This window comes from Pseudophryne corroboree, chromosome 12 (assembly GCF_028390025.1).
Source record: "Pseudophryne corroboree isolate aPseCor3 chromosome 12, aPseCor3.hap2, whole genome shotgun sequence".
Taxonomy (NCBI): domain Eukaryota; kingdom Metazoa; phylum Chordata; class Amphibia; order Anura; family Myobatrachidae; genus Pseudophryne; species Pseudophryne corroboree.
In genome coordinates this window covers 148,503,152-148,525,970 of record NC_086455.1, presented here as the reverse complement: position 1 = coordinate 148,525,970, position 22,819 = coordinate 148,503,152, and the positions used below count along the sequence as shown (strand labels likewise).

Genomic DNA, 22,819 nt, shown 5'->3' with positions numbered 1-22,819 from the left:
CCGCTGCATAAAAGACAAAAGACAGCTTGGCTGCCAAATACTGGAGTGCTAGCCAGTGTCAGACACAGCTGCCAACATTCAACATAAGACCTGGAATGGCTCCAGAAACCAGAGACCAGCACAACTCATGTAACACAATTCACTACTACTACTAAACTCATATTAAAGCAAGGCCAGCTTGTGCACTACCCTCTAATCTAATCCAAGGGTGGGGAACCTTCGGCCCTCCAGATGCTGTTGAACTACACATACCAGCATGCCCTGCTACAGTAAGTAGGGAAGTAATATAGTTTGACAAACATTTACCGAGCAGAAGAATGCCCAGGGCAGTGTGGAGAAAGACAGGAATCATTTCCAGTAGTATATATTATGCATAATGCTGCAAATAACGGGGAAATTATATATTATATTTTAATGCCAAATATAGAGTGTATACAAAACCAGTTACAAGGCAAACAAAAGGCAGACCCCCCTCTGGCAATCCTGCACTATTTGTGACACCAAACACATTATAACACTGCAGTACTCTTAAGGGTGGTGCACAAGGAGAGATCCGTTCTTAAATTCTAAGTAATCTGACTAGACTCTCCGTATGTATGCCATTGCGATAGTGATGCGCAGACCCACGTTTTGCGATCACTGACTCTAGATTCGGCATGCGTGCATGCCAAATCTAGGAGATCGCTCACTTCACTACTCTGAAGTGAGCGGCCCCCCCACCCCCCTAGCCCAACACACATCGCACTGTGTGCTGAGCGGGGGGAGAGATGTGTGATGAGTGGTCTGTGCTAGATTGCTCAGCACACATCTTCCCTGTGTGTACTGCCTATTAGCCCCTACATAGCAAGAATCCCAGGTTATTGCTGGGGCCCGGCATTACCCGGTTCTCACTTATGACTGAAAGGCACAAACCCCGGAACACGTTCCCAGGTTGGTGCCTCTGCTATTGGCCAGGAATTTTCCTGGGTCTTTCGTCCTGAGTCGACAATCTGGGTTATGAGTGAATAGTGCTACCTGGGATTTTACTGCTGGATCACCCATAGAAGCTCCTGATAGGCCAGCCAGGGCTGCCTGGAGGGGGCCAGGGCATCCTGCTGGGGGTCTGGGACTCCAGGTCGACAACAAAAAGGTCAACACACTTTAGGTCGCCACCAATTGGTCGACATGGACAAAAGGTTGACATGGAAAAAGGTCGACATGGGTTTTTTCTGTGTTTTTTTGTGTCGTTTTCTTCGTAGAGTGACCGGGAACCCCAATTAGTGCACCGCGTCCCCTCGCATGGCTCGCGAGCTTCGGGCATGGTGCCTTCGCTCCGCTTGGCACAGATTACTGTTCCAATCGTAGTCCACGTGGATCGTTAAGTATGAAAAGGTTCCAAAAAAGAAAAAAAATGTGAAAAACTCATGTCGACCTTTTGTCCATGTCGACCTAAGGTGTGTCGACCAATTGGCATCGACCTAAGGTGTGTCGACCTTTCTGTTGTCGACCTGGAGTCCGGATACCCCTGCTGCAGTGTGTAGCCAAAAGCACACACGCATTCCGCTATTAGTTGCTGAAGTTACATTGTGTTGGCAGTAGTCCCGTTGTAGTCTGAAACAATATAAAGTCCCTAAGAACCAGTTAGATCGATGAGGCACAACGCACCTCCTGCCTCAGTGTCTCATAGCCAGTGACATCATAGTACCCATAGTGCAGACAAAAGCAACATTCAGGAGACTGCAGCTCATCCGTTCAAAATCCTGTGTCATATGTCTGAAAGGAGTATTATAATTTGATGTTCATATAACAGCTTGGAAGTATTATACAGGATCATTACGTCAGGTCAACAGCAGAGATAAAATACAAGCCGGTTACACCCATTTTAACATCCGGGTCTAGGTATCAAGAGTAAGCTTATAAAGTGCTTTGTGCGCGAATCTGCACTTAGTATGAATAGAAGCTCAACATTAACGTGAGAAAAAGAAAGAGGGAAAATAATATATCAATATTTTTGTGGTAAAATTCTACAAGCATTGAAAGTGCTGGGAAGACAATATGCTGCTTATTCTCTAAAGCACTTTCACGTAGTATATAAGTCTCGAAAACTATACATTTTACTGCACTAAAATTATGAAATGAGTAAAAGTATATGTTAAAGAAATGCTATTTTGTGTAGAATATTCCCTCTGAAGTATGAAAAAACGTGAAATCCATTTTACATTACCAATTAATTGTGCAAGAAGACCAAGGGGTATATGCAATTCCGGACGAATTGCGGATTTTTTTCGCCCGTTTTTAAATTCGACACAATTCGACCGTCGAATCCCAGCCGGCGGGTGCCGGAGTTCGACATATTCAATTAAAAACGGATTCGACAGTCCTTCTGTCGAAAAACGGACCAATTGACGGATAAGTGCGTCCTGGATTCGACTTTTCGGATGGCACAAAAATGGTTAAAAAAGCCAGAAAAAAATTGCGTGGGGTCCCCCCTCCAGAGCATAACCAGCCTCGGGCTCTTTGAGCCGGTCCTGGTTGTAAAAATACGGGGAAAAACTTGACAGGGGATCCCCCGTATTTTTAGAACCAGCACAGGGCTCTGCGTTCGGTCCTGGTGCAAAAAATACGGGGGACAAAAGACGTAGGGGTCCCCCGTATTTTTAACACCAGCACCGGGCTCCACTAGCTGGAGAGATAATGCCACAGCCGGGACACACTTTTATATCGGTCCCTGCGGCCGTGGCATTAAATCCCCAACTAGTCACCCCTGGCCAGGGTACCCTGGAGGAGTGGGGACCCCTTAAATCAAGGGGTCCCCCCCCTCCAGCCACCCAAGGGCCAGGGGTGAAGCCCGAGGCTGTCCCCCCCATCCATGGGCTGCGGATGGGGGGCTGATAGCCTTGTGACAAGTAAAAGAATATTGTTTTTTGCAGCAGAACTACAAGTCCCAGCAAGCCTCCCCCGCAAGCTGGTACTTGGAGAACCACAAGTACCAGCATGCAGGGGGAAAACGGGCCCGCTGGTACCTGTAGTTCTACTGCAAAAAAATACCCAAATAAAAACAGTACACGCACATCGTGACAGTAAAACTTTATTACATACATGCCGACACACACATACTTACTTATGTTCACACGCCGACTCTGTCCACGTCTCCAAGATGAATCCATGGGGTACCGGAAAATAAAATTATACTCACCTAAATCCAGTGTAGCTGTCCTGTTCTTTTTTGTAATCCACGTACTTGGCAAAAAAACAAACAGCATACCCGGACCACGCACTGAAAGGGGTCCCATGTTTACACATGGGACCCCTTTCCCCGAATGCTGAGACCCCCCCGTGACTCTTGTCACAGAGGGTCCCTTCAGCCAATCAGGGAGCACCACGTCGTGGCACTATCCTGATTGGCTATGCGCGTCGGAGCTGTCAGACAGCGCATTGCACAGCCGCTCCATTATCTTCAATGGTGGGAACTTTGCGGTCAGCGGTGAGGTTACTCTCGGTCAGCCCAGACAGGAGTCCCGGGGGGTCTCAGCATTCGGGGAAAGGGGTCCCATGTGTAAACATGGGACCCCTTTCAGTCCGTGGTCCGGGTATGTGGTTTGTTTTTTTGCCAAGTACGTGTATTACAAAAAAGAAAAGGACAGCTACACTGGATTTAGGCGAGTATAATTTTATTTTCAGGTACACAGTGGATTCTACTTGGAGAAGTGGACAGAGTCGGCATGTGAACATAGGTAAGTATGTGTGTGTCGGCATGTATGTAATAAAGTTTTACTATCACGGTGTGCGTGTACTGTTTTTATTTGGGTATTTTTTTGCACTAGAACTACAGGTACCAGCGGGCCCGTTTTTCCCCCGCATGCTGGTACTTGTGGTTCTCCAAGTACCAGCTTGCAGGGGAGGCTTGCTGGGACTTGTAGTACTGCTGCAAAAAAACAATGTTCTTTTATTTGTCACAAGGCTATCAGCCCCCCATCCGCAGCCCATGGATGGGGGGGGGACCCCTTGATTTAAGGGGTACCCACTCCTCCAGGGTACCCCGGCAAGGGGTGACTAGTTGGGGATTTAATGCCACGGCCGCAGGGACCGATATAAAAGTGTCCCCCGGCTGTGGCATTATCTCTCCAGCTAGTGGAGCCCGGTCCCCCGTATTTTTGGCACCAGGACCGGACGCAGAGCCCTGTGCTGGTTCTAAAAATACGGGGGATCCCCTGTCAATTTCCCCCCCGTATTTTTACACCCAGACCAGCTCAAAGAGCCCGAGGCTGGTTATGCTTATGAGGGGGGACCCCACGCATTTTTTTTTCTGGATTTTAACCCATTCCCACCCCTTCCCACTGAAAACCATGCTCTCTCTATTAGTCAGTTAAATAAAAAAAAATATATAAATAATACTTTTGTCTCCTAATAGACAAACCAAGTACATAATCCCTTCTAATATAAATAGATATGCTATTAGCAATAAAAAAAACACAAAAAAAACCCATGTTTTTAATTTTTTTTTATTAGATTCCGCCAGCAAAGTGAGGCGGAATGAAATTGACGAAATTACTGTCGAAAAGCACTGTTGTCGAATCGACATTCTTTAATTGAATATACTTTTGTCGAAAAGCCGCATTTTTACCACTGCAGACATGTCGAATTTTAAAAATGTTGAATTGCAAAAAGTCGAATTTGAAACGTACGTTTTTTTGTCGAAAAGTACTGTATTGCATTGTCGAATCCAATTCGACATATTTTTGTCAAAAATGCCCCGTATTTCGACTTTTGCGGCAATTCGACCGCAATTGCATATAATCTCTACGTTTTTAGAAACAGCTCTCGTACCTACCAATGGCAATGGGTATCCAGTCTACAGATCTACACTAAAAAGTTCTTCAGTCAATAGGTCTACCACTAATGGTAGACATGCATTATGTTAACAGAGTCAAAAGGTTGAAATAGCAGTGGTCGACACAAGTTAAAAAAAAAAAAAAAAAAAGATACTTTTTTATACTTTACCATCCACGTGGACTACGATTGAAAATATGCACTAATGGGGCTTGTTTGTGGTAGAAAAGTGACAAACACCCAAAAAACATAACCAAAGAAAATTGTGTACTTTTTGCGTCGTCCATTTCCACGGCGACATTTTGACCCTGTCGGCCTTTGATACTGTCTACCTCAGTGATTTTCATCCTTTTTTGACTCGCGGCACACCTAACAAGACTTTGCCAAGGCACACTATCTGTCTCCCACGGGAGGGGGGGGGGGGGGGGGGGGGCTGACGGAAACCACACACATTGGCCTCCACAGTTCTCAACACATTTGAGCCCACAGTTCTCAAACACATTGGCCCCCACAGTTACTCCACACTGCCTCCCCCCCCCTTCCTGTAATAGTATACACTGCCCCCACAGTAATGGCAACCTGCAGTCCTGTTTATTTTCCGGACTGAAGCAGCATGAGCAGAGCAGCGCAGTCCGCAGGCAGCATCACACACCAGTAGGCGGGCGGGCATGTGACGCTGCGTGTGTGACCTACGTGTCACAGCACATCACCATAGGTCATGGGCCGGCCAGCTGAAGAGCTGAATTCACTGCCCGAACGTGACGGCAGACTGACCCAGGTATCTCTGGCATGTGGAGGGCAGCAGCGGAGCACTGTTGGCGGGTGGCGGAGCACTGAGTAGGCCATCTCTGGTGGGCGGTGGGCTGCGGCACACCTGACAACCACTGGCGGCACGCTGGTCTACCTAGTCTATTACGACCTTTTCACCCTGTCGACCTAAAGCATGTCTACCATTAATAGTAGACCTACTGACTGTAGACCTTTCTAGTGTAGATCTAATAATCCACATCCTAGCAATGTATAAGGGTGGTTCAATAATAAAAGTAAAAAGACCTCTCACGTGGGTAATGTTCTCCATTTCATTCTAATTTCCTGCCAGGCCAGAGCAGATAGACCGCTAGTTCCCCTCACGGCTATTAGACTGTGCCTCATATCAGCCATACTGTTCCAACCTCAGATGTAAGATGGCGGGGGGGGGTGACACTTGGTCACTCATTGAGGTGCGTAGTGTGATCAGATTTCTGAGACTAAAGTACACATCAACAGCTAAAATTCATTGCAAACTTGTCGACGAGTATGGTGATAACATCATGTCATGGCAACAGGTTTGGTGCAATGCCTTTGATAACGGCACGACAGACATTGAAGATGAGCAGTCATCCGGCTGGCCAAGCACGCCCAACACGCATGACATTTTGTGCCACATTGAAGGTCCGATTCAGGAGGACAGACACATTTGAGTTCGCAATATTGCTGACAAACTGAACATGTTACCAGTAGAGTACCCTAGGGATCTGTACTTGGACCAGTGCTTTTTAATATCTTTATTGGTGACACTGCAAATGGCATTAAAGGGAAAGTATGTCTCTTTACAGATGATACAAAGGTATGCAAATGGTTAGACACACCAGGAGGGGTGAAACAAATGATTGAGGATCTAGGTAGACTAGAGGAATGGTCAAGAGTGTGGCAATTACAGTTTAATGACAAAAAAAAGTAAAATCATGCACTTGGGTCTCAAAAATCCAAAGGCTAAATATAGTATTAATGGCACTATACTGGAAACTACTGAGGAGGAAAGGAATCTAGGAGTCACTATTTCAGGTGACTTAAAGGCAGGTAAGCAATGTAACAAGGCAATGAGGAAGGCTAGTCAGATGCTTGGCTGCATTGGGAGTGGAATCAGCAGCAGAAAGACAGAAGTAATAATGCCACTGTATAGGTCATTGGTACGGCCTCATCTAGAATACTGTGTTCAATTCTGGAGGCCATATCTTCAAAAGGATATTAATATATTAGAGACTATACACAGAAAGGCAACTAAAATGGTGCATGGCCTACATCACAAAACATACCCAGAAAGACTAAGAAATCTCAATATGTATAGTTTGGAGCAGAGAAGGGAAAGGGGGGACATGATAGAAACTTTCAAATATATCAAGGGTTTTAACAAAGTCCAGGAGGGAAACATTCTCCAAATGAAGAGAAGCAATAGGACACGAGGACATGAACTGAGACTGGAGCGGGGAGGCTCACGGGAAATTTGAGGAAAAATTACTTCACAGAAAGGGTAGCGGACGAGTGGAACAGCCTGCCATCAAAGGTGGTAGAGGCTAAGACAGTAGAGCAATCTAAACATGCATGGGATAGACATAAAGATATCCTTACAAAGAAATAAGGATCAGATAAGGTTTGAGATTATAAAAAAAAAAAAAAAGGGGCAGACTAGACGGGCCAAGTGGTTCTTATCTGCCGTCAAATTCTAAGTTTCTATGTAACATTGTTCATGAGCAACCGGGGTACAGGAAAAAGTTTTCACGCTTGACACGGATTTCTTCTATGCTGGGATATATGCCTCTGTGTTCTGCTGGAACAAATGCTTAGACAAGCACGGGGACAATGTGGAAAAATAATCTGTACCATGGCCAAACTATTGATTATACAGGATGTAGTTATGTGACCGGCGGAATACCTCCCCCTGCATCCAGAAAACCGACAATGCCGACTAAAAGGGACTATTCCCACTTGTGGGTGTCCACGACACCCAGCGCCCGATTAAGGGCCACATGGGCCTGGAGCTGAAAATATTCAAGGGCCTATTGTGAGAAATGGGGGAGGAGTGATCAGTGCTGTGTGGGTGTGGCCAGAGACATGTGGGCGTGTACACCCCTACACTATCAGAAATATTTTTTTTTAAATGCATATTTTTGTGAGAAAAATATTACTGCAATCTTAATAATTATGATTTATGGCGGACCATGTGGCCAGCTGGCGGCTAGTGATCATCATGCTGCCATGATGATGGACCTATTTTTATGTGGAGGCCTGGAGCTGTAGCTCCATCCGCCCCATTGTTTATCTGGCCCCGACGACACCCATAGAGTGGGAATAGAACCTGTGGCGAGCGTAGCTTTGTTGCGCTGGCGCCCCCCTCCCCCCAATTAATTGTTATTAAAAAAAAATAAAGGACAATAATATTACAAACTGTAAAATCTAATCCCTTTATACCAAACAGTGCATACTCTAAAAGCTATACTTTTAAAACAGACAAGAGTTTAAAATAGATTCTTATTAGCAGACACATAATTTAAGAGCTTAAGTAGGGGGTATAAAGAATAAACCCTCAGCATTGACTTAGTGTCAAGAAGAAGACATGCGTTACAATGTAGTGTGCGGAGCTGGTGAACATGCAGAAAGGAACAGTTTCATTTTACAGAGACTCCATGAACAGGGACTGTCCTGTCTGATGGCTTAATTAGTAGCCTGTAACATGTTACTTCCCAGTGAAAAAGCACAAGGCAGTCTGTTATTACACAAAGTACCTGCCTGCCAAAGCACTGAGGACACCTTATTATAAGTGCAGTGTATTTTGCAGTGTGCATACATTTTTGCCAATAGTATAATAATCATTTAAATGTATTTGTATCATATTTTGGAAAAGGAGAAGACTTGTTTTCGTAAAAATCAAAAACGCACACAGCTATTATCACTTGACGGCTCAGGGTAAGGATTGGGATTACAATACTTAACCAAATTCCATCTGGATTTTGAACTTCGGGATTCCGCTGCCGGAGATCTGACCGTCCGCATACTGATCGCAGAGATTTCATACCCTAACCGTGCACACCCACACAGTATGGAAATATGCAATGTACGTCCGCAAGACCAGCTTGTGGTTAACTCTGCCCCGTTCTGTGTAAGAGAGGGGGAAGGGCACTTTAAAGGGTGTCTCAATAATTATAATAGCTACAGGACACAAGCGTAGACTGAAACCCCAGTTCTGCTAGGTTTACTGGGAATTAGAAACACAATTAGAAATAATTGACAACACACACAATAAATAAATAAAATAAAAACCCCTAGTGTTCTTTCATTATTCTTAGTGACACATTTGAATACAGGAACAGTTTATGAAATACAAGGCAAAATATCCCTCCCCTAAAGAGCTTGTCATCAATGGAGCAGATGTATTAACCTGGAGAAGGCAGAAGGAAGTGATAAACCAGTGATATGTGCAAGGTGATAAACGCACCAGCCAATCAGCTCCTAACTGTTCATTTACATATTGGAGATGATTGGCTGGTGCGTTTATCACCTTGGATTTATCACTGGTTTATCACTTCCTTATGCCTTCTCCAGGTTAATATATCTGCCCCTTTGTGAGAAAAAGAGGAGGAGATGTGCAAATCATGAGAGACAGGGAAAGAGCATCTCCTCTGAAAACTACTGAAAAAGTGCCTAGACAGTAAAGGGAGATATGAATGAAGGCTTGCCTGATATTTGCGGGTAATGTATTAACTGCAGAAATAAAAAGATTATTGGGCAGATGTAAGTAAGACAGGCAGCGGCGCCATCAGCGGGAAGCGCGGCTCTCATCGTCGGGTCCCTCCAGCTCCCTCCTCCCCGCTGTACCAGCCTGCTGGAGCGCTGCTGCTGGGAGAGATGCTGCTGAAAGGATGGCAACAACGCAAGCAGCGCCAGAGCTTGGAGCACTGCTGCAGCAGTTCCGACCATGGCGATCTAAGAGTATCCGGTCCGTCCATTCTCTTTGTCCTGCCCGCAGGTGAAAGGTCAGGTAAATTCAGAGCAGAGGTACTGTAGCATGCAGAGCTGTATTTGCTGTGTGTATCTGCTGAGCTACAATGGGGCAGAGTGTGACATGCAGGGGACTCCCACCTGAACGCAGCCCAGGGATAGAATGAATTATGGTCTGGTTGGGTGCATGGAGCATTATGTGGCCGGTTCCTAGTGCTGCAGTGGTAGCTGCTAAACTATCCCTGCAACTCAGTGGAGATATTTGGGATGAATTGATTTCATACCATATAGAGGGGGTTTAGCATATTGGACTGCATGGGGCAGATTCATTTGTTTTTTGGGGTGCACAAACGTATTGGACGCCAGCTGGGGCTATTCAATGGTTGTTCCCGTTGGGGGCGCCCATTAGTACCGTGTGTAGCCACGCAAATCGGCTAATCCAGTCTAAAGAACAGGTTTGGGCGCTCAAACTCCCATTTAAGGGCAATTATAGTATAGGATAGAGAAGAGTCGTGGCGCCAACTGATGCGAGCTGCACACCGACTAGTCAAAGAGGTATCCCCAATACCCAAATAGAAGCGTAAACAAAAAAGTTAGACCAGAAGATGTGCGCTAATCGGATAGATGAAATATGAAATGGTACTTCCCTTACACAACCTCTGTCGTGGGATATACCGTATAATTCCAACCACGTAGATCAGATTTGTAGGAAGTAATTGCGTTAAAGATGTTGCCCAGGGGAGATATCGGCTCCGGAACCTATTCTCCAAAATCCACAATACTCCGTCCGTCTGGTAAATCTTCCTTCAGCAGTGGTTGGTCTGTCATACAGTGCCGACGCGTTTCGGGATCTCTCCCTTCATCAAGGCTGCATGACAGACTGGTAAGACATCATCCGCATGTCCGCCATGGCTGCACACACAGGCGTCCAGTACTTCCTCAGAAGGAAGTACTGGACGCCTGTGTGTGCAGCCATGGCGGACATGCGGATGATATCTTACCAGTCTGTCATGCAGCCTTGATGAAGGGAGAGATCCCGAAACGCGTCGGCACTGTATGACAGACCAACCACTGCTGAAGGAAGATTTACCAGACGGACTGAGTATTGTGGATTTTGGAGAATAGGTTCCGGAGCCGATATCTCCCATTTAAGGGGCCCAAAGCATGGCGTTTACGCACATTTTAGCTTGCACCTCAGGAGGCTGCGAGATGAATTGTGTATCCTCAGCTGCATGTGCGCCCAAACGGAGCAAGTATTGAATTTCTCCGTTGGGGCGCCATCTAGTAGCAGCCGGTGATACAAACAATTGAATCAGCCCCTCCATATTACAAAAAGGACATTTCAAGGGTGATTATTCATTTTCCGATCCTTTGGTGTTATCTAGGGCACAGTCTTATCTGTTGTTCACCTGGGTGTTCGTCAAGTGAACCTGTTGATGGGGTGTGGGCTGAGGTACTGCATATCATTTTTTCCAATGTTTTCTTGTTTACTGTATCATCGTGGGAGTGACAGATGGACGCTACTCTATATGCAATCCAAGCCGCACTGTCCGCTTGCACTGTGCACATGATTTACTGGAAGTACATTTTTGGTATACTGTGGTAGGTGCTGATGCCAAGCCTCTGGGCTCTGTCATTGTGTAAAGATACCCCTCTTACTGCCATGCAGCTCCCCCAGCCCACCCCTACGCACCAGGCAACACAATGCTCTCTCCCTAATACACCATATGAATTCCCATTTTGTTAAGGCATAAACTGTTTCAGTGATGGTGCTCTGTGCTGCAGCCAGTTCCAGTGTAAACAGACAAATGAACGGTAAACCAATGCATGCAGAATGCACTTTGCTGATACAAGGTCTACAGTATTATCTTTTTACAGAACATTATTATTAGTGTATTGGGGACTGAAAAACATGATCTTAATTAGGGAAATTGCCAGTAAGTTGCCTAAATACTGTGAGACTCTGGTTCGTTGGTAGAACCAGCTTAACAGATTGTCTTAACTTTGGCCCTGATTCAGAGACGGATGCAGCAGCACAGTTTTTGCGTCTTTGTATACAGCGGCTGTGCTGAAATATGTTAATTCCGCAGGAGGCTTCAAACCCCCATTTTCTGAAACATGGCTGTCGCTGCCCCGCACCCGCCCTCAAACGGCTGCAGCATATCAGTCCTCCTGTGGCTTAAGGCGCACTGTGACCGTTGTCCTGCACATACACAGAGCTGAAAACATCAGATATATAGGCAAACCGTCAGCTTTGTGTATATCTATTAATCTGGCCCGTTGTACCGTAGTTGGACTACAGCGTATAAACCTTATTAAGTCAAACTTGTTCCAGTCAGGTGGAAAACCTGACAAAACAATGCGCCTAATAGTAGTGTGTGTCAGGTCATCATATGATCCAGAAATGCATACAGACATGGGCCAGATGATGAGTGGGGGCAACGCTAACAAGTGGGGGGGGGGCAATGAAGTGTGAGCAGGCTCCAGTCTTAGTGCCCTGGGCCCCTGAAGGCTTAATTCAGCCCTGCGCTGCACCTGTCAAGCTGTAGAACAGGCAGCAGTGACTTGAAGCTGATCTCCTGTGTAAGTACCGCACACTCCTCACTCTCTCCCCTCCTGTGGACAACTGGACATATGTTTAAGGGGCACCACTGTGCGTCGTCACGTGAATTAGGGGCACTACTGTGTGTCGTCACGTGAATTAGGGGCACCACTGTGCGTCGTCACGTGAATTAGGGGCACCACTGTGCGTCGTCACATGAATTAGGGGCACTACTGTGCGTTGTCACGTGAATTAGGGGCACCACTGTGTGTCGTCACGTGAATTAGGGGCACCACTGTGTGTCGTCACGTGAATTAGGGGCACCACTGTGTGTCGTCACGTGAATTAGGGGCACCACTGTGTCGTCACGTGAATTAGGGGCACCACTGTGCGTCGTCACGTGAATTAGGGGCACCACTGTGCGTCGTCACGTGAATTAGGGGCACCAGTGTGTCGTCACGTGAATTAGGGGCACCAGTGTGTGTCGTCACGTGAATTAGGGGCACCACTGTGTGTCGTCACGTGAATTAGGGGCACCACTGTGTCTCGTCACGTGAATTAGGGCCACCACTGTGTGTCGTCACGTGAATTAGGGCCACCACTGTGTGTCGTCACGTGAATTAGGGGCACTACTGTGCGTCGTCACGTGAATTAGGGGTACGACTGTGTGTCGTCACGTGAATTAGGGGCACCACTGTGCGTCGTCACGTGAATTAGGGGCACCACTGTGCGTCGTCACGTGAATTAGGGGCACCAGTGTGTCGTCACGTGAATTAGGGGCACCACTGTGTGTCGTCACGTGAATTAGGGGCACCACTGTGTGTCGTCACGTGAATTAGGGGCACTACTGTGTCTCGTCACGTGAATTAGGGGCACTACTGTGTCTCGTCACGTGAATTAGGGGCACCACTGTGTCTCGTCACGTGAATTAGGGCCACCACTGTGTATCGTCACGTGAATTAGGGGCACTACTGTGCGTCGTCACGTGAATTAGGGGTACGACTGTGTGTTGTCACGTGAATTAGGGGCACCACTGTGCGTCGTCACGTGAATTAGGGGCACCACTGTGCGCCGTCACGTGAATTAGGGGCACCACTGTGCGCCGTCACGTGAATTAGGGGCACCACTGTGCGTCGTCACGTGAATTAGGGGCACTACTATGTGGTGCAATATGAATCAGGGGCACTACGTGTAGTGTATTGTAAATAAGATTGTGCTACTGTGTGGCCCAATGTGAATTGGGAGTACTATTGTGTGGCCATGCCCCTTCCTTGTGAGACCATTCCCCTTTTTTGGCTGGAACTGTCCCTTTATTATGTAAGGGAGGGAGGGCGCATATTTGTAATTTGCAGGGGGCACTGAAAACCCTAGCACCGGCTCTGGTTCCTGGAGAGAGTGTGCAAATTTGCTGAATCAATTTCAGCCATGTGCATAAAAATAGCTTCGCTGAAACTGGGCCGTAAAGAATAAAAGTACCACGAAGGCCCAACATACGGTACAATATATGAAGTGCTACAGTGACCAACGTGCAATACAGCCAGCATCCCAAGGAAATATATATATATTACAAACAACAGGATACAATAATATGTCTGAATCCTCCTAATAATTAGCAAATATAAAAAAAATTAAAAAAATAGGGTACTGCGATGCGATCATTATGTCAACAATCACTATGTCCACAGTTACTATGGTGACATGAACATGCCAGCGCCCGGATACAGACAACGGTATGAGGCTACTTAATCATTTTCACTGTGTAGGTATGCAGCTTACAACACCCGCATGGTCAAAATGTGGTAAGTAGCATTAAACCCATCTCAGGATCCCAGTGCCCACATGGTCATGTGGTCAGACATACCCAATCAGCATAAAGCAGTTCACGAAAGACACTGTTAGTAAAAGCGCGGTAAATATATGTGGAAGCGTGTTCTTCCTGCATGTTTGTGAAAACGTGAATGACCAGGTCCCCAAGTAATGGCGCAGGGGTACGATTAAGAGGCCACATAGAAATAGCGTACTCTACTTTGCTATCAAACCAACTCAGGATGAACTGCTGGAAGTAAGGCCTCATTCTGTATTTGTAAACCCTGTAATTGCCGTGAATAAAATGGATTAACACGATACTACTGCAATCATTTCATGACAATTGTATTAGTCATTTGGAACATAATTGCCTTGTGTAAGGAAGGAAAAACAAGAAAGGCATTATCTAGACTTATTATTATGATTCAGATACGGCATCATTTTGATTTAAATGCACAGTGCAACAAACCAAAGCAATTTTTGCACTAATCTGTTGAACAGATAATGGGGTATATTCAATTCGGGTCGGATCCATTCCGACATGCATTTGTCGGAATGGATCCGACAACCCCTATTCAATCTCATCTTAATTCGACTTTTAAAAAGTCAAATTAAGATGAGGGACCCAGAGGAGAAGAGGAGGGGGGGGGGGGGGGGGGGGAGCCACGGGGAGACCACCGGGGACAGCAGCGGGCAGACGGAGGAGAGCAGCGCTACAGTAGCGCAGCAGGAGGAGATCACACAGCCGCCAGGCCTCACGGCAGTGTCCACCCGGCTCCAGCAAGCGTGACCTCACTTGCTGGAGCCGGGTGGACGCTGCTGTGAGCTGTATGCCCGCAGCTGTTCCGTCTCCCTGCGGCTCCCCCCCCCCCCCTTTCCTCCTCTGGGTCCCACATCTCAGTCCGACATTTTTTCAATGTTGGACTGAGATGGTTGGAAACGGGGCCAAATCCTGTCGAATTTGGCCCCATTTTTCGACAGACGGCAGTTTTTGACCCTACTTGAATATACCCCAATGACTTTACAATGCTTGCTGAATGCTTCCTTCCTCGCCGAAGTGGTACCTGATATGCAGATGTAAGTGCGGTATTCTCCTTGCCCTCCTGTTGCAAGGAATGGAATTTTTTTCTTGCTCCTTCGTTTGACTAACACAGCCCCCAGCATCCGCTCATCCTGGGGAGAGAAGACCTCCTTGCTAATGGTGGCTTTGGCAGACATCGTGCATACGATTTAGACAGAATCTCACCTAGAGTAGTAAAGTGAGAGGCACAGTATAAGTAAACGGTCACCTAGGGAACAACAGTCATAATACGCACAGATGTATTAAGCCTGGAGAAGTGATAAAGCAGTGATAAGTGGAAGGTGATAACGCACCAGCCAATCAGCTCCTGACTGTCATTTTTCAAACCTACAATGATTGGCTGGTGCGTTATCACCTTGCACTTATCACTGCTTTATCACTTCTCCAGACTTAATACATCTGCCCCATAGAGAGAAGAAGTTCTGACATTTGGATGCAGTTAGAAAAGTAAACGTATGTTGAAAATTAAAAGCTGTAGCGAACATTAGTACATTTCAGTCACTTTTCCAATACAAAATCACATGGATCACCCGATATCTGGTAGCACTTATGCAACTGGAACTAAAAAAATTAAACAAACGTAAAGAACAAAAGAGTCTGGAGAAGCAGGGTGGTATGAAGAACAAAAGCAACCTAAAATCACATAGACAGTACTTAATCATGGGTGGTCTTCAGTTTGCCGGCTGTCGGGATCCCGGCGCACAGTATACCGGCGCCGGAATCCCGGCAGCCGGCATACCGCCACTTAATCTCCCTCTTGGGGGTCCACGACCCCCCTGCAGGGAGAATAAATAGCGTGGCGCGTGTAGCGCGCCACAGTGCCCGCAGCGTGACGAGCACAGCGAGCCCGCAAGGGGCTCATTTGCGCTCTGCACGCCGTCAGTATGTTGGCGGTCGGGATTCCGGCGCCGGTATGCTGGTCGCCGGGAGCCCGGCCGCCGGCATACAATACTACACCCCTTAATCATATCTATTTGAAAGGTGCTGCAATTCATCCTTCTGGAAGCAAGAGATTTGCATCAGTCACCCATATTCCAGTATTCTTCCAAATTCTCTTCTGTGCTATGCCTAATGATGCTGCAGACAGACTAAATTGCTATTCCCGCATGGGCAACTGTAATATCAATTAACTTCTCAGCTGCTGCTCTTTATAGAGCTGGTTCTTGATTAGGCCTAACAGCATTAAACATCTAAGACATATGCTTCTGTTCAATATAAAAGTTACTAGCCTGAAACTCCCCAAAATGAATAAAAAAAAAACTTACACAGGTTCTGTTAACCTGTATGACACGTCAGCCTGTCAAATAGAAACCAAAAGTAAAAAGAAAAGAAATGTAAAAATAGGATTTTTAATTACCTACCAGTAAATCCTTTTCTCGTAGTCCGTAGAGGATACTTGGGTCCACATTAGTACCATGGGGTATAGACGGGTCCACTAGGAGCCTTGGGCACTTTAAGAAATCAATAGTGTGCACTGGCTCCTCCCTCTATGCCCCTCCAACCAGACTCAGTCTAGAAACTGTGCCCGAGGAGACGGACATATCCTGAGGAATGATTTAACACAGGCATGTCCAAACTGCGGCCCTCCAGCTGTTGAGAAACTACACATCCCAGCATGCCCTGACACAGCTTGAGCATTCTCTGACAGCAAAGGCATGCTGTTATATGTAGTTTCACAACAGCTGGAGGGCCGCAGTTTGGACATGCCTGATTTAACAGAACAGTGGTGAGATTCGAACCAGCACACACAAAACAAGAGGAAAGCCATGCTAACCAAACTTGAACAGGAACAGCAACAGCTGAATCAACATTACTTAACGAAGTAACAGTGCAGGAAAAACGAAGCACTGGGCGGGCGCCCAGTATCCTCTACGGACTACGAGAAAAAGGATTTACCAGTGGGTAATTAAAATCCTATTTTCTCTTACGTCCTAGAGGATACTGGGGTCCACATTAGTACCATGGGGATGTACCAAAGCTCCCAAACCGGGTGGGAGAGTGCTGAGGTTCCTGCAAAACTGATTGACCAAACTGAAGGTCCTCAGAAGCCAAAGTATCGAACTTGTAGAACTTAGCAAACGTGTTCGAACCCGATCAAGTAGCTGCTCGGCAGAGCTGTAAAGCCGAGACACCCCAGGCAGCCGGACAGGAAGAACGCACCGACCTAGTAGAGTGGGCCTGTACTATAGGAACCGGCAATCCTGACGTAGAATAAGCCTGCTGGATAGTAAGCCTGATCCAGCGAGCAATAGACTGCTTTGAAGCAGGACACCCAATTTTCTTGGGATCATAGAGTACAAACAGCGAGTCTGATTTACTGTGACGAGCTGTCCGCTTCACATAGATCTTCAAAGCCTTCACAACATCCAAGGACTTTGAGGTAGCAGAGGTGTCCGTAAGCACTGGAACCACAATAGGTTGGTTGATATGAAACGCAGACACCACTTTAGGAAGAAATTGCTGACGAGTTCGGAGTTCAGCTCTATCTTCATGAAAAATCAAATAGGGGCTTTTGTGAGACAACGCCCCCATTTCCGATACACTGTTGGCCTTAGCTTCAGCAAGGCATGTAACGGTCTTCCACTTAAGAAACTTTACATCATCCTCCTGTAAAGGTTCAAAACAGTCCGATTGCAGAAACTGCAACACCACGTTAAGATTCCAAGGTGCCGTGGGAGGCACAAAGGGCGATTGGATGTGCAGAACACCCTTCAAGAACGTCTGAACCTCATTAAAAGAAGCATATTGTTTCTGGGAGAAAATGGACAAGGCCGAAATCTGGAATTTCAAGGAGCCCAAACATAGGCCCACATCCACACCTGACTGTAGAAAAAGGAGAAAACGTCCCAGTTGAAATTCCACCACAGGAAATTCCCTGCTTTCACACCACGAGACATATTTTTTCCAAATACGGTGGTAATGTTTCGACGTTACCCCTTTCCTAGCTTGGATCAGGGTTGGAGTAACCCTGTTCGGAATACCTTTAAAGGGCTAAAATCTGCCGCTCAACTTCCATGCCGTCAAACGTAGCCGCGGTAAGTCTTGATAGACGAACGGCCCCTGTTGAAGAAGATCCTCTCACAGAAGCAGAGGCCACGGGTCCACCAGGAGCAACTCCAGTAGATACTGAGCACTGAGAATTGCTTATACTTTTTCCCTTTTTATTCTTTTGAGAATTTGTGGGATCAGTGGAAGAGGTGGGAACACGTAAACCATCTGGTTCTTGTTGAGACGAGAGGCCATCATGTCTATCTGTGGAATTCCCCACCGACTTGTCAAGGACTCGAACACCTGCGGGTGAAGGCCCCACTCTCCTTGGTGGAGGTCGTGTCTGCTGAGGAAGTCCGCTTCCCAGTTGTCTACTCCCGGAATGAAGATTGCCGACAGCACCACAGCGTGTCTTTCTGCCCAGAGGAGAATCTTTGTTACCTCTGACATTGCAGCTCTGCTCTTCGTTTCGCCCTGTCGGTTTATGTACGTTACTGCCGTCACATTGTACAACTGAACCGGAATGGCTTGATCTTGAAGAAGATGCAATGCCTGTAGAAGGGCGTTGTAGGTGGCCCCTAGTTCCAGAATGTCGATTGGAAGAATGGCACCAGGAATTCCCCCTCCTCCAGACCTGAGATCACCTCTCTCAGAGACTCCAACTTGAATTTGAACACCCGTAAGTACGGGTTCAGTGACTTGAGGTTTAAAATGGGCCTTACCGAACCGTCCAGTTTCGGTACTACAAACAGGTTGGAATAATAACCCTTGTTTCGTAGGTGTAGTGGAACTGGAACAATGACCTGAGTCTGTACCAGTTTTTGCGGCCCCCCGCATGTCAGGGAAGCTGATCGCAGACGTGCTAAATTTAGCACATCTACGATCAGGTCTGAATTAACCACTCAGTGCTGTATCACCTGGCTCAGGAGAGTGGGACACGGAGACTTCACCCCGATTACAGGATCGATCAATACGTTAGTGAACCCTGAGTGGATCCAGACACAAATAGTGTACACAAACGCCCAGTGAACACAGACGCCCAAGTGAACACCAACGCACCAGTCACACAGCCGCCTATGCTGCGACTGGGTCCCTTTTGACACACTGCGTCTCAGACGGAAGTGGGAAATCAGTTCATGACGGGAAACTTGGACGAAACTTGTCATGGTCCGGGGGGTGGGGTGACCAGGGGAGCGTCTTACTCCCCCCGCCCCCTCCCTCACTGCTGACATCAACCCCAGAGATCCCGGCCTCACACTACTCCATGGAGCCCATGATCCCTGGGGCCTAGAACTGATGCACCCGAGGTGGCAGCCCCGTCAGCAACTGTTCAGTAGTCTCCATCCCGAAAACAGTGCGGCTGTTAAGCGGAACCAATGCCTTACCTTCTCCCCGTGCTCCGGCCACAGCCTGGTAACGTGTGCTGGACTTGCTAGTACATCCTACACAGACAACCGCTGAAACAGCACTGTACACGTGGGTAAGCGTTGTCACGACCTGGTGGGGAGATGTTGGAGCGACTCTTTCTAAGGTACATATAAGACGTTTTTTAGAAATATTGCTCAAAAAGAAGAAGACTATAAAAATAAAACAATAAAAAGCTAATGGCTGCTAAAAACCAGCAGCCCATTGACCATGGTCCGACTCCTGCAGCACCAAACAAAAAACTGAATTGCCTGAGCAAGGAGGCGCAGATATAGGGGACTGGACCGTAGCATTCTGGGAGGTCAAAAGCTTTTGATCGTTGATGCCAATCCGCTGATGCTACCTCATATACCGATGTTTATCTTGTGGACAATCTGTGGACCCTGCAGGAGAAACATGGGCCGTTTTCGACGATTTTGAGGCATTTTTTCGCCAATGCCTTTTCACTTTAAAAAAAAAAAAAGTGAAAAGGCATTGGCTAAAATGCCTGAAATGGACGAAAACGGCCTGCAATTGAATAGGCAGGGGGGGGCGAATTCAACACCTCCGAGACTACTGGAGCTATTTGAATACCCCCCATAATCTGTCTACAAAAATCTGAGCTTGTTTATCAGACATTTCCAACTGAGAACAATTCCTTCTAAGCCTGGAAAACGGAGAGAATGATATTTTAATGACAATATAGGACTTTCATTGTTTAAGCTATATTGTTTTATATCCCTGGCTGATTAGATTGCCAATAATTATAATAAAATACGAAATACGAGTAAAAAAGGTGTAGCAGCTGGGCTAAGACAGTTATACATCCTTTAGATATTTTTATGGAGTGAGCAGAATAGTTCCGGAGTGGATTTTTTGGGGGGGGTTTTATGAAACAGATGGCTAAGATGTTATTGTTTTGCTTGAAAACATTGTTTTATTTGGATTTGATTGGTCACAGAGTTTTAAAAAAGTTCTGTATACGTCACACAAGCTGGCCCTCTGACAAAGTCTGTGACGAAACGCATAGGAGCGAGGTTTGGTGACGTAGTGAACTTGTCCCGGTTCGGACCTCCTGGTACTCGTGTAAATGGCGTCCCGGCGTGCTGTAACTTGCAGCCAGTGGTGCAGTGTGTGGTTCTGACACGGAGGTACTAGGAGAGTGTTCCTGTATGCCCTGGTACAATAGACAAAATGTGGTGAGAAATTTGGTACCAGTTATAGCTGTGTGCCAAGGTTCCCATCCTTTAATGCTGTGTCTTTTATGAATAAACTGATGTGTTCACTCTAGGCTGTTTTAGCAGGGCACCGCGTCCTGTCCGATTTTTTAAAGTCAAAATCCGCCTGCTGGAACAGCTGCCCGCTTCATGCTATGGGAGAGAGCTGGGGGAAGCCCAGCACGCACGCCCCCAACAGTGACGTTGACGGCAACAGACGCCCCCTATAGCAACGTCTGTGGGCCGCACCGCACACTAAAATGACGTTGGTGTGGCCACGCCCCCAAATTTTCATGGCCGTGCCCCCGTTCCGGCCGCGCGCGCCAATGTGCCCCCGGTGTCCGGCGCCCTGCCCCATATTAATTCTAGAAGGAACACTAACTATAGAGCTCCGCCTCTGTGTAGTACTTCCAGATCTGTTCATCCTGGGGAGCTGTGGTCCGGTAATTAAGAAGGGATCGAATGCAGCCAGTCCTGTGCTTTACTGGATATGGAAAGTGGAATTGATGGATTCCATATCCTTGAGGGATTTATACACTTATATATTAGAAGTGAGCGCGCCTATAGAAAATAATAGATAGATCCCAGTATTCCCAGTGTGAGTAAATAAACGGACAATTTATCACTATATACTTACCTTTGGCCACTACTATATATTATCATTTGCCATATATGTCCGGTGACAACGCTGCGTGTCCTATTATCATATGATTCAGTATTCCATGGGGAGACAGATTGTTTTAAAAACAGGGATCGGTTCGTCAGTGTGTTCATTTATTTGTTGTATGCTGGTATTGTATTCCTTGTCCTGTTGGTTTTCTTTAATTACATTATACAGAGGTGCTTTGTATTGTGTGCCACAATGTATTATTTGTTTTGTATTCGCTTCCATTGGTGGTTTGGCGCTGTAACTCACAGTGCCAGCAGGCGCTCTGTATGACGTAACCACGGATTGTGTTAATGTGCAGAGCTGGTTGCCTAGCAATGGAGCCGCCTGTCTAAGATGACATGCTCCTCCCACTCAGCTGTAGAGCCCATCATCCAATGAGCCGTCAGTGCCTCAGCCAGAGCTCACCCAGCGGCTTGTGACTGACTGCAATGTGCTTTGGCGCCCTTTGGGTTATTTAAATGTTTTTCTTTTGCACTATAACACATAACCACTGAGGAAAACTACCAACAGCTGAAAGGGACCGTTGGTGCAGCAGATGTATACTCTGCAAATGTCTGAATAAAAGCTAGGGTCTTAGGGGGTCATTCCGAGTTGATCGCTCGCTAGCAACTTTTTGCTGGCTTGCGATCAGATAGTCGACGCCTATGGGGGAGTGTATTTTCGCTTTGCAAATGTGTGCGAACGCGTGTGATGCAGAGTTAGCCGAAAACATTTTGTGCAGTTTCTGAGTAGCTCTAGACTTTTCAGCATGTCTGGTCCAGATATGACGTCCAACACCCGCCCTGCAAACGCCTGGGCACGCCTGCGTTTTTCCAACCACTCCCTGAAAACGGTCAGTTGACACCCATATACGCCCTCTTCCTGTCAATCACCGTGCGTTCGGCTGTGCGAATGGATTCTTCGTCAAATCCATCGCTCAGCAACGAACCGCTTTATACTCGTACGACGTGCCTGCGCATTGCGGTGTATACGCATGCGCAGTTTAGCCGCAGTTGAGATGATCGCTGCGCTGCACAAAGTTGCTAGCGAGCGATCAACTCATAATGACCGCTGTAGGCCAGCCGTTATGGCACCATAACCCAACCGTATCGCCTCAGACATACAGGCATACATATGTATTATAAACCGTCTGGTCACATTATTATGATCACCATCTAATAACCAGATAAAACCGCCGTGTGCAGCACGGACAGCAGCTAGACAGGTTAGGAGTGACTCAAGAAGGTGCTGGTAGGTTGGCACAGTTTCATTTTGATGGCGAGCTGCTCCACTGTAGCATGTCTGTCGGCCCTCACGCACCTTCGTAGCCGACGTTCACCTCTCACATCAAGGGCACTGGGTGATCCGCAGCTTCCACGTCAGTTATTCACAATGGTGTCATTTGTCCAGTCACGATACACCTTCACCACAGAAGCATGCAAGCCGTTCACAAACTGCGCTGTGTCAGAAATACTGCCACCCTTGGCCTGAAAACCAGTAATCATCCCTTTTTGCAACTATAATAAATTGCCCCTTTTACCCATGACAGCAACGAGTTATGTGTGTGC

The 22,819-nt window shown here is 46.9% G+C and overlaps 1 protein-coding gene across 1 annotated transcript in view; it reads right to left on the bottom strand.

The window, feature by feature from the left end:
* The window catches only part of STXBP6 (syntaxin binding protein 6), a 151,119-nt gene that overhangs the window by 103,902 nt on the left and 24,398 nt on the right, over window positions 1–22,819 (bottom strand). Inside the window, exon 2 of the mRNA XM_063948163.1 lies at window positions 14,977–15,158. Coding sequence (XP_063804233.1) covers window positions 14,977–15,130 — 154 coding nt within the window. The 5' untranslated portion in view covers window positions 15,131–15,158. The remainder of the gene's footprint in view (window positions 1–14,976; window positions 15,159–22,819) is intronic.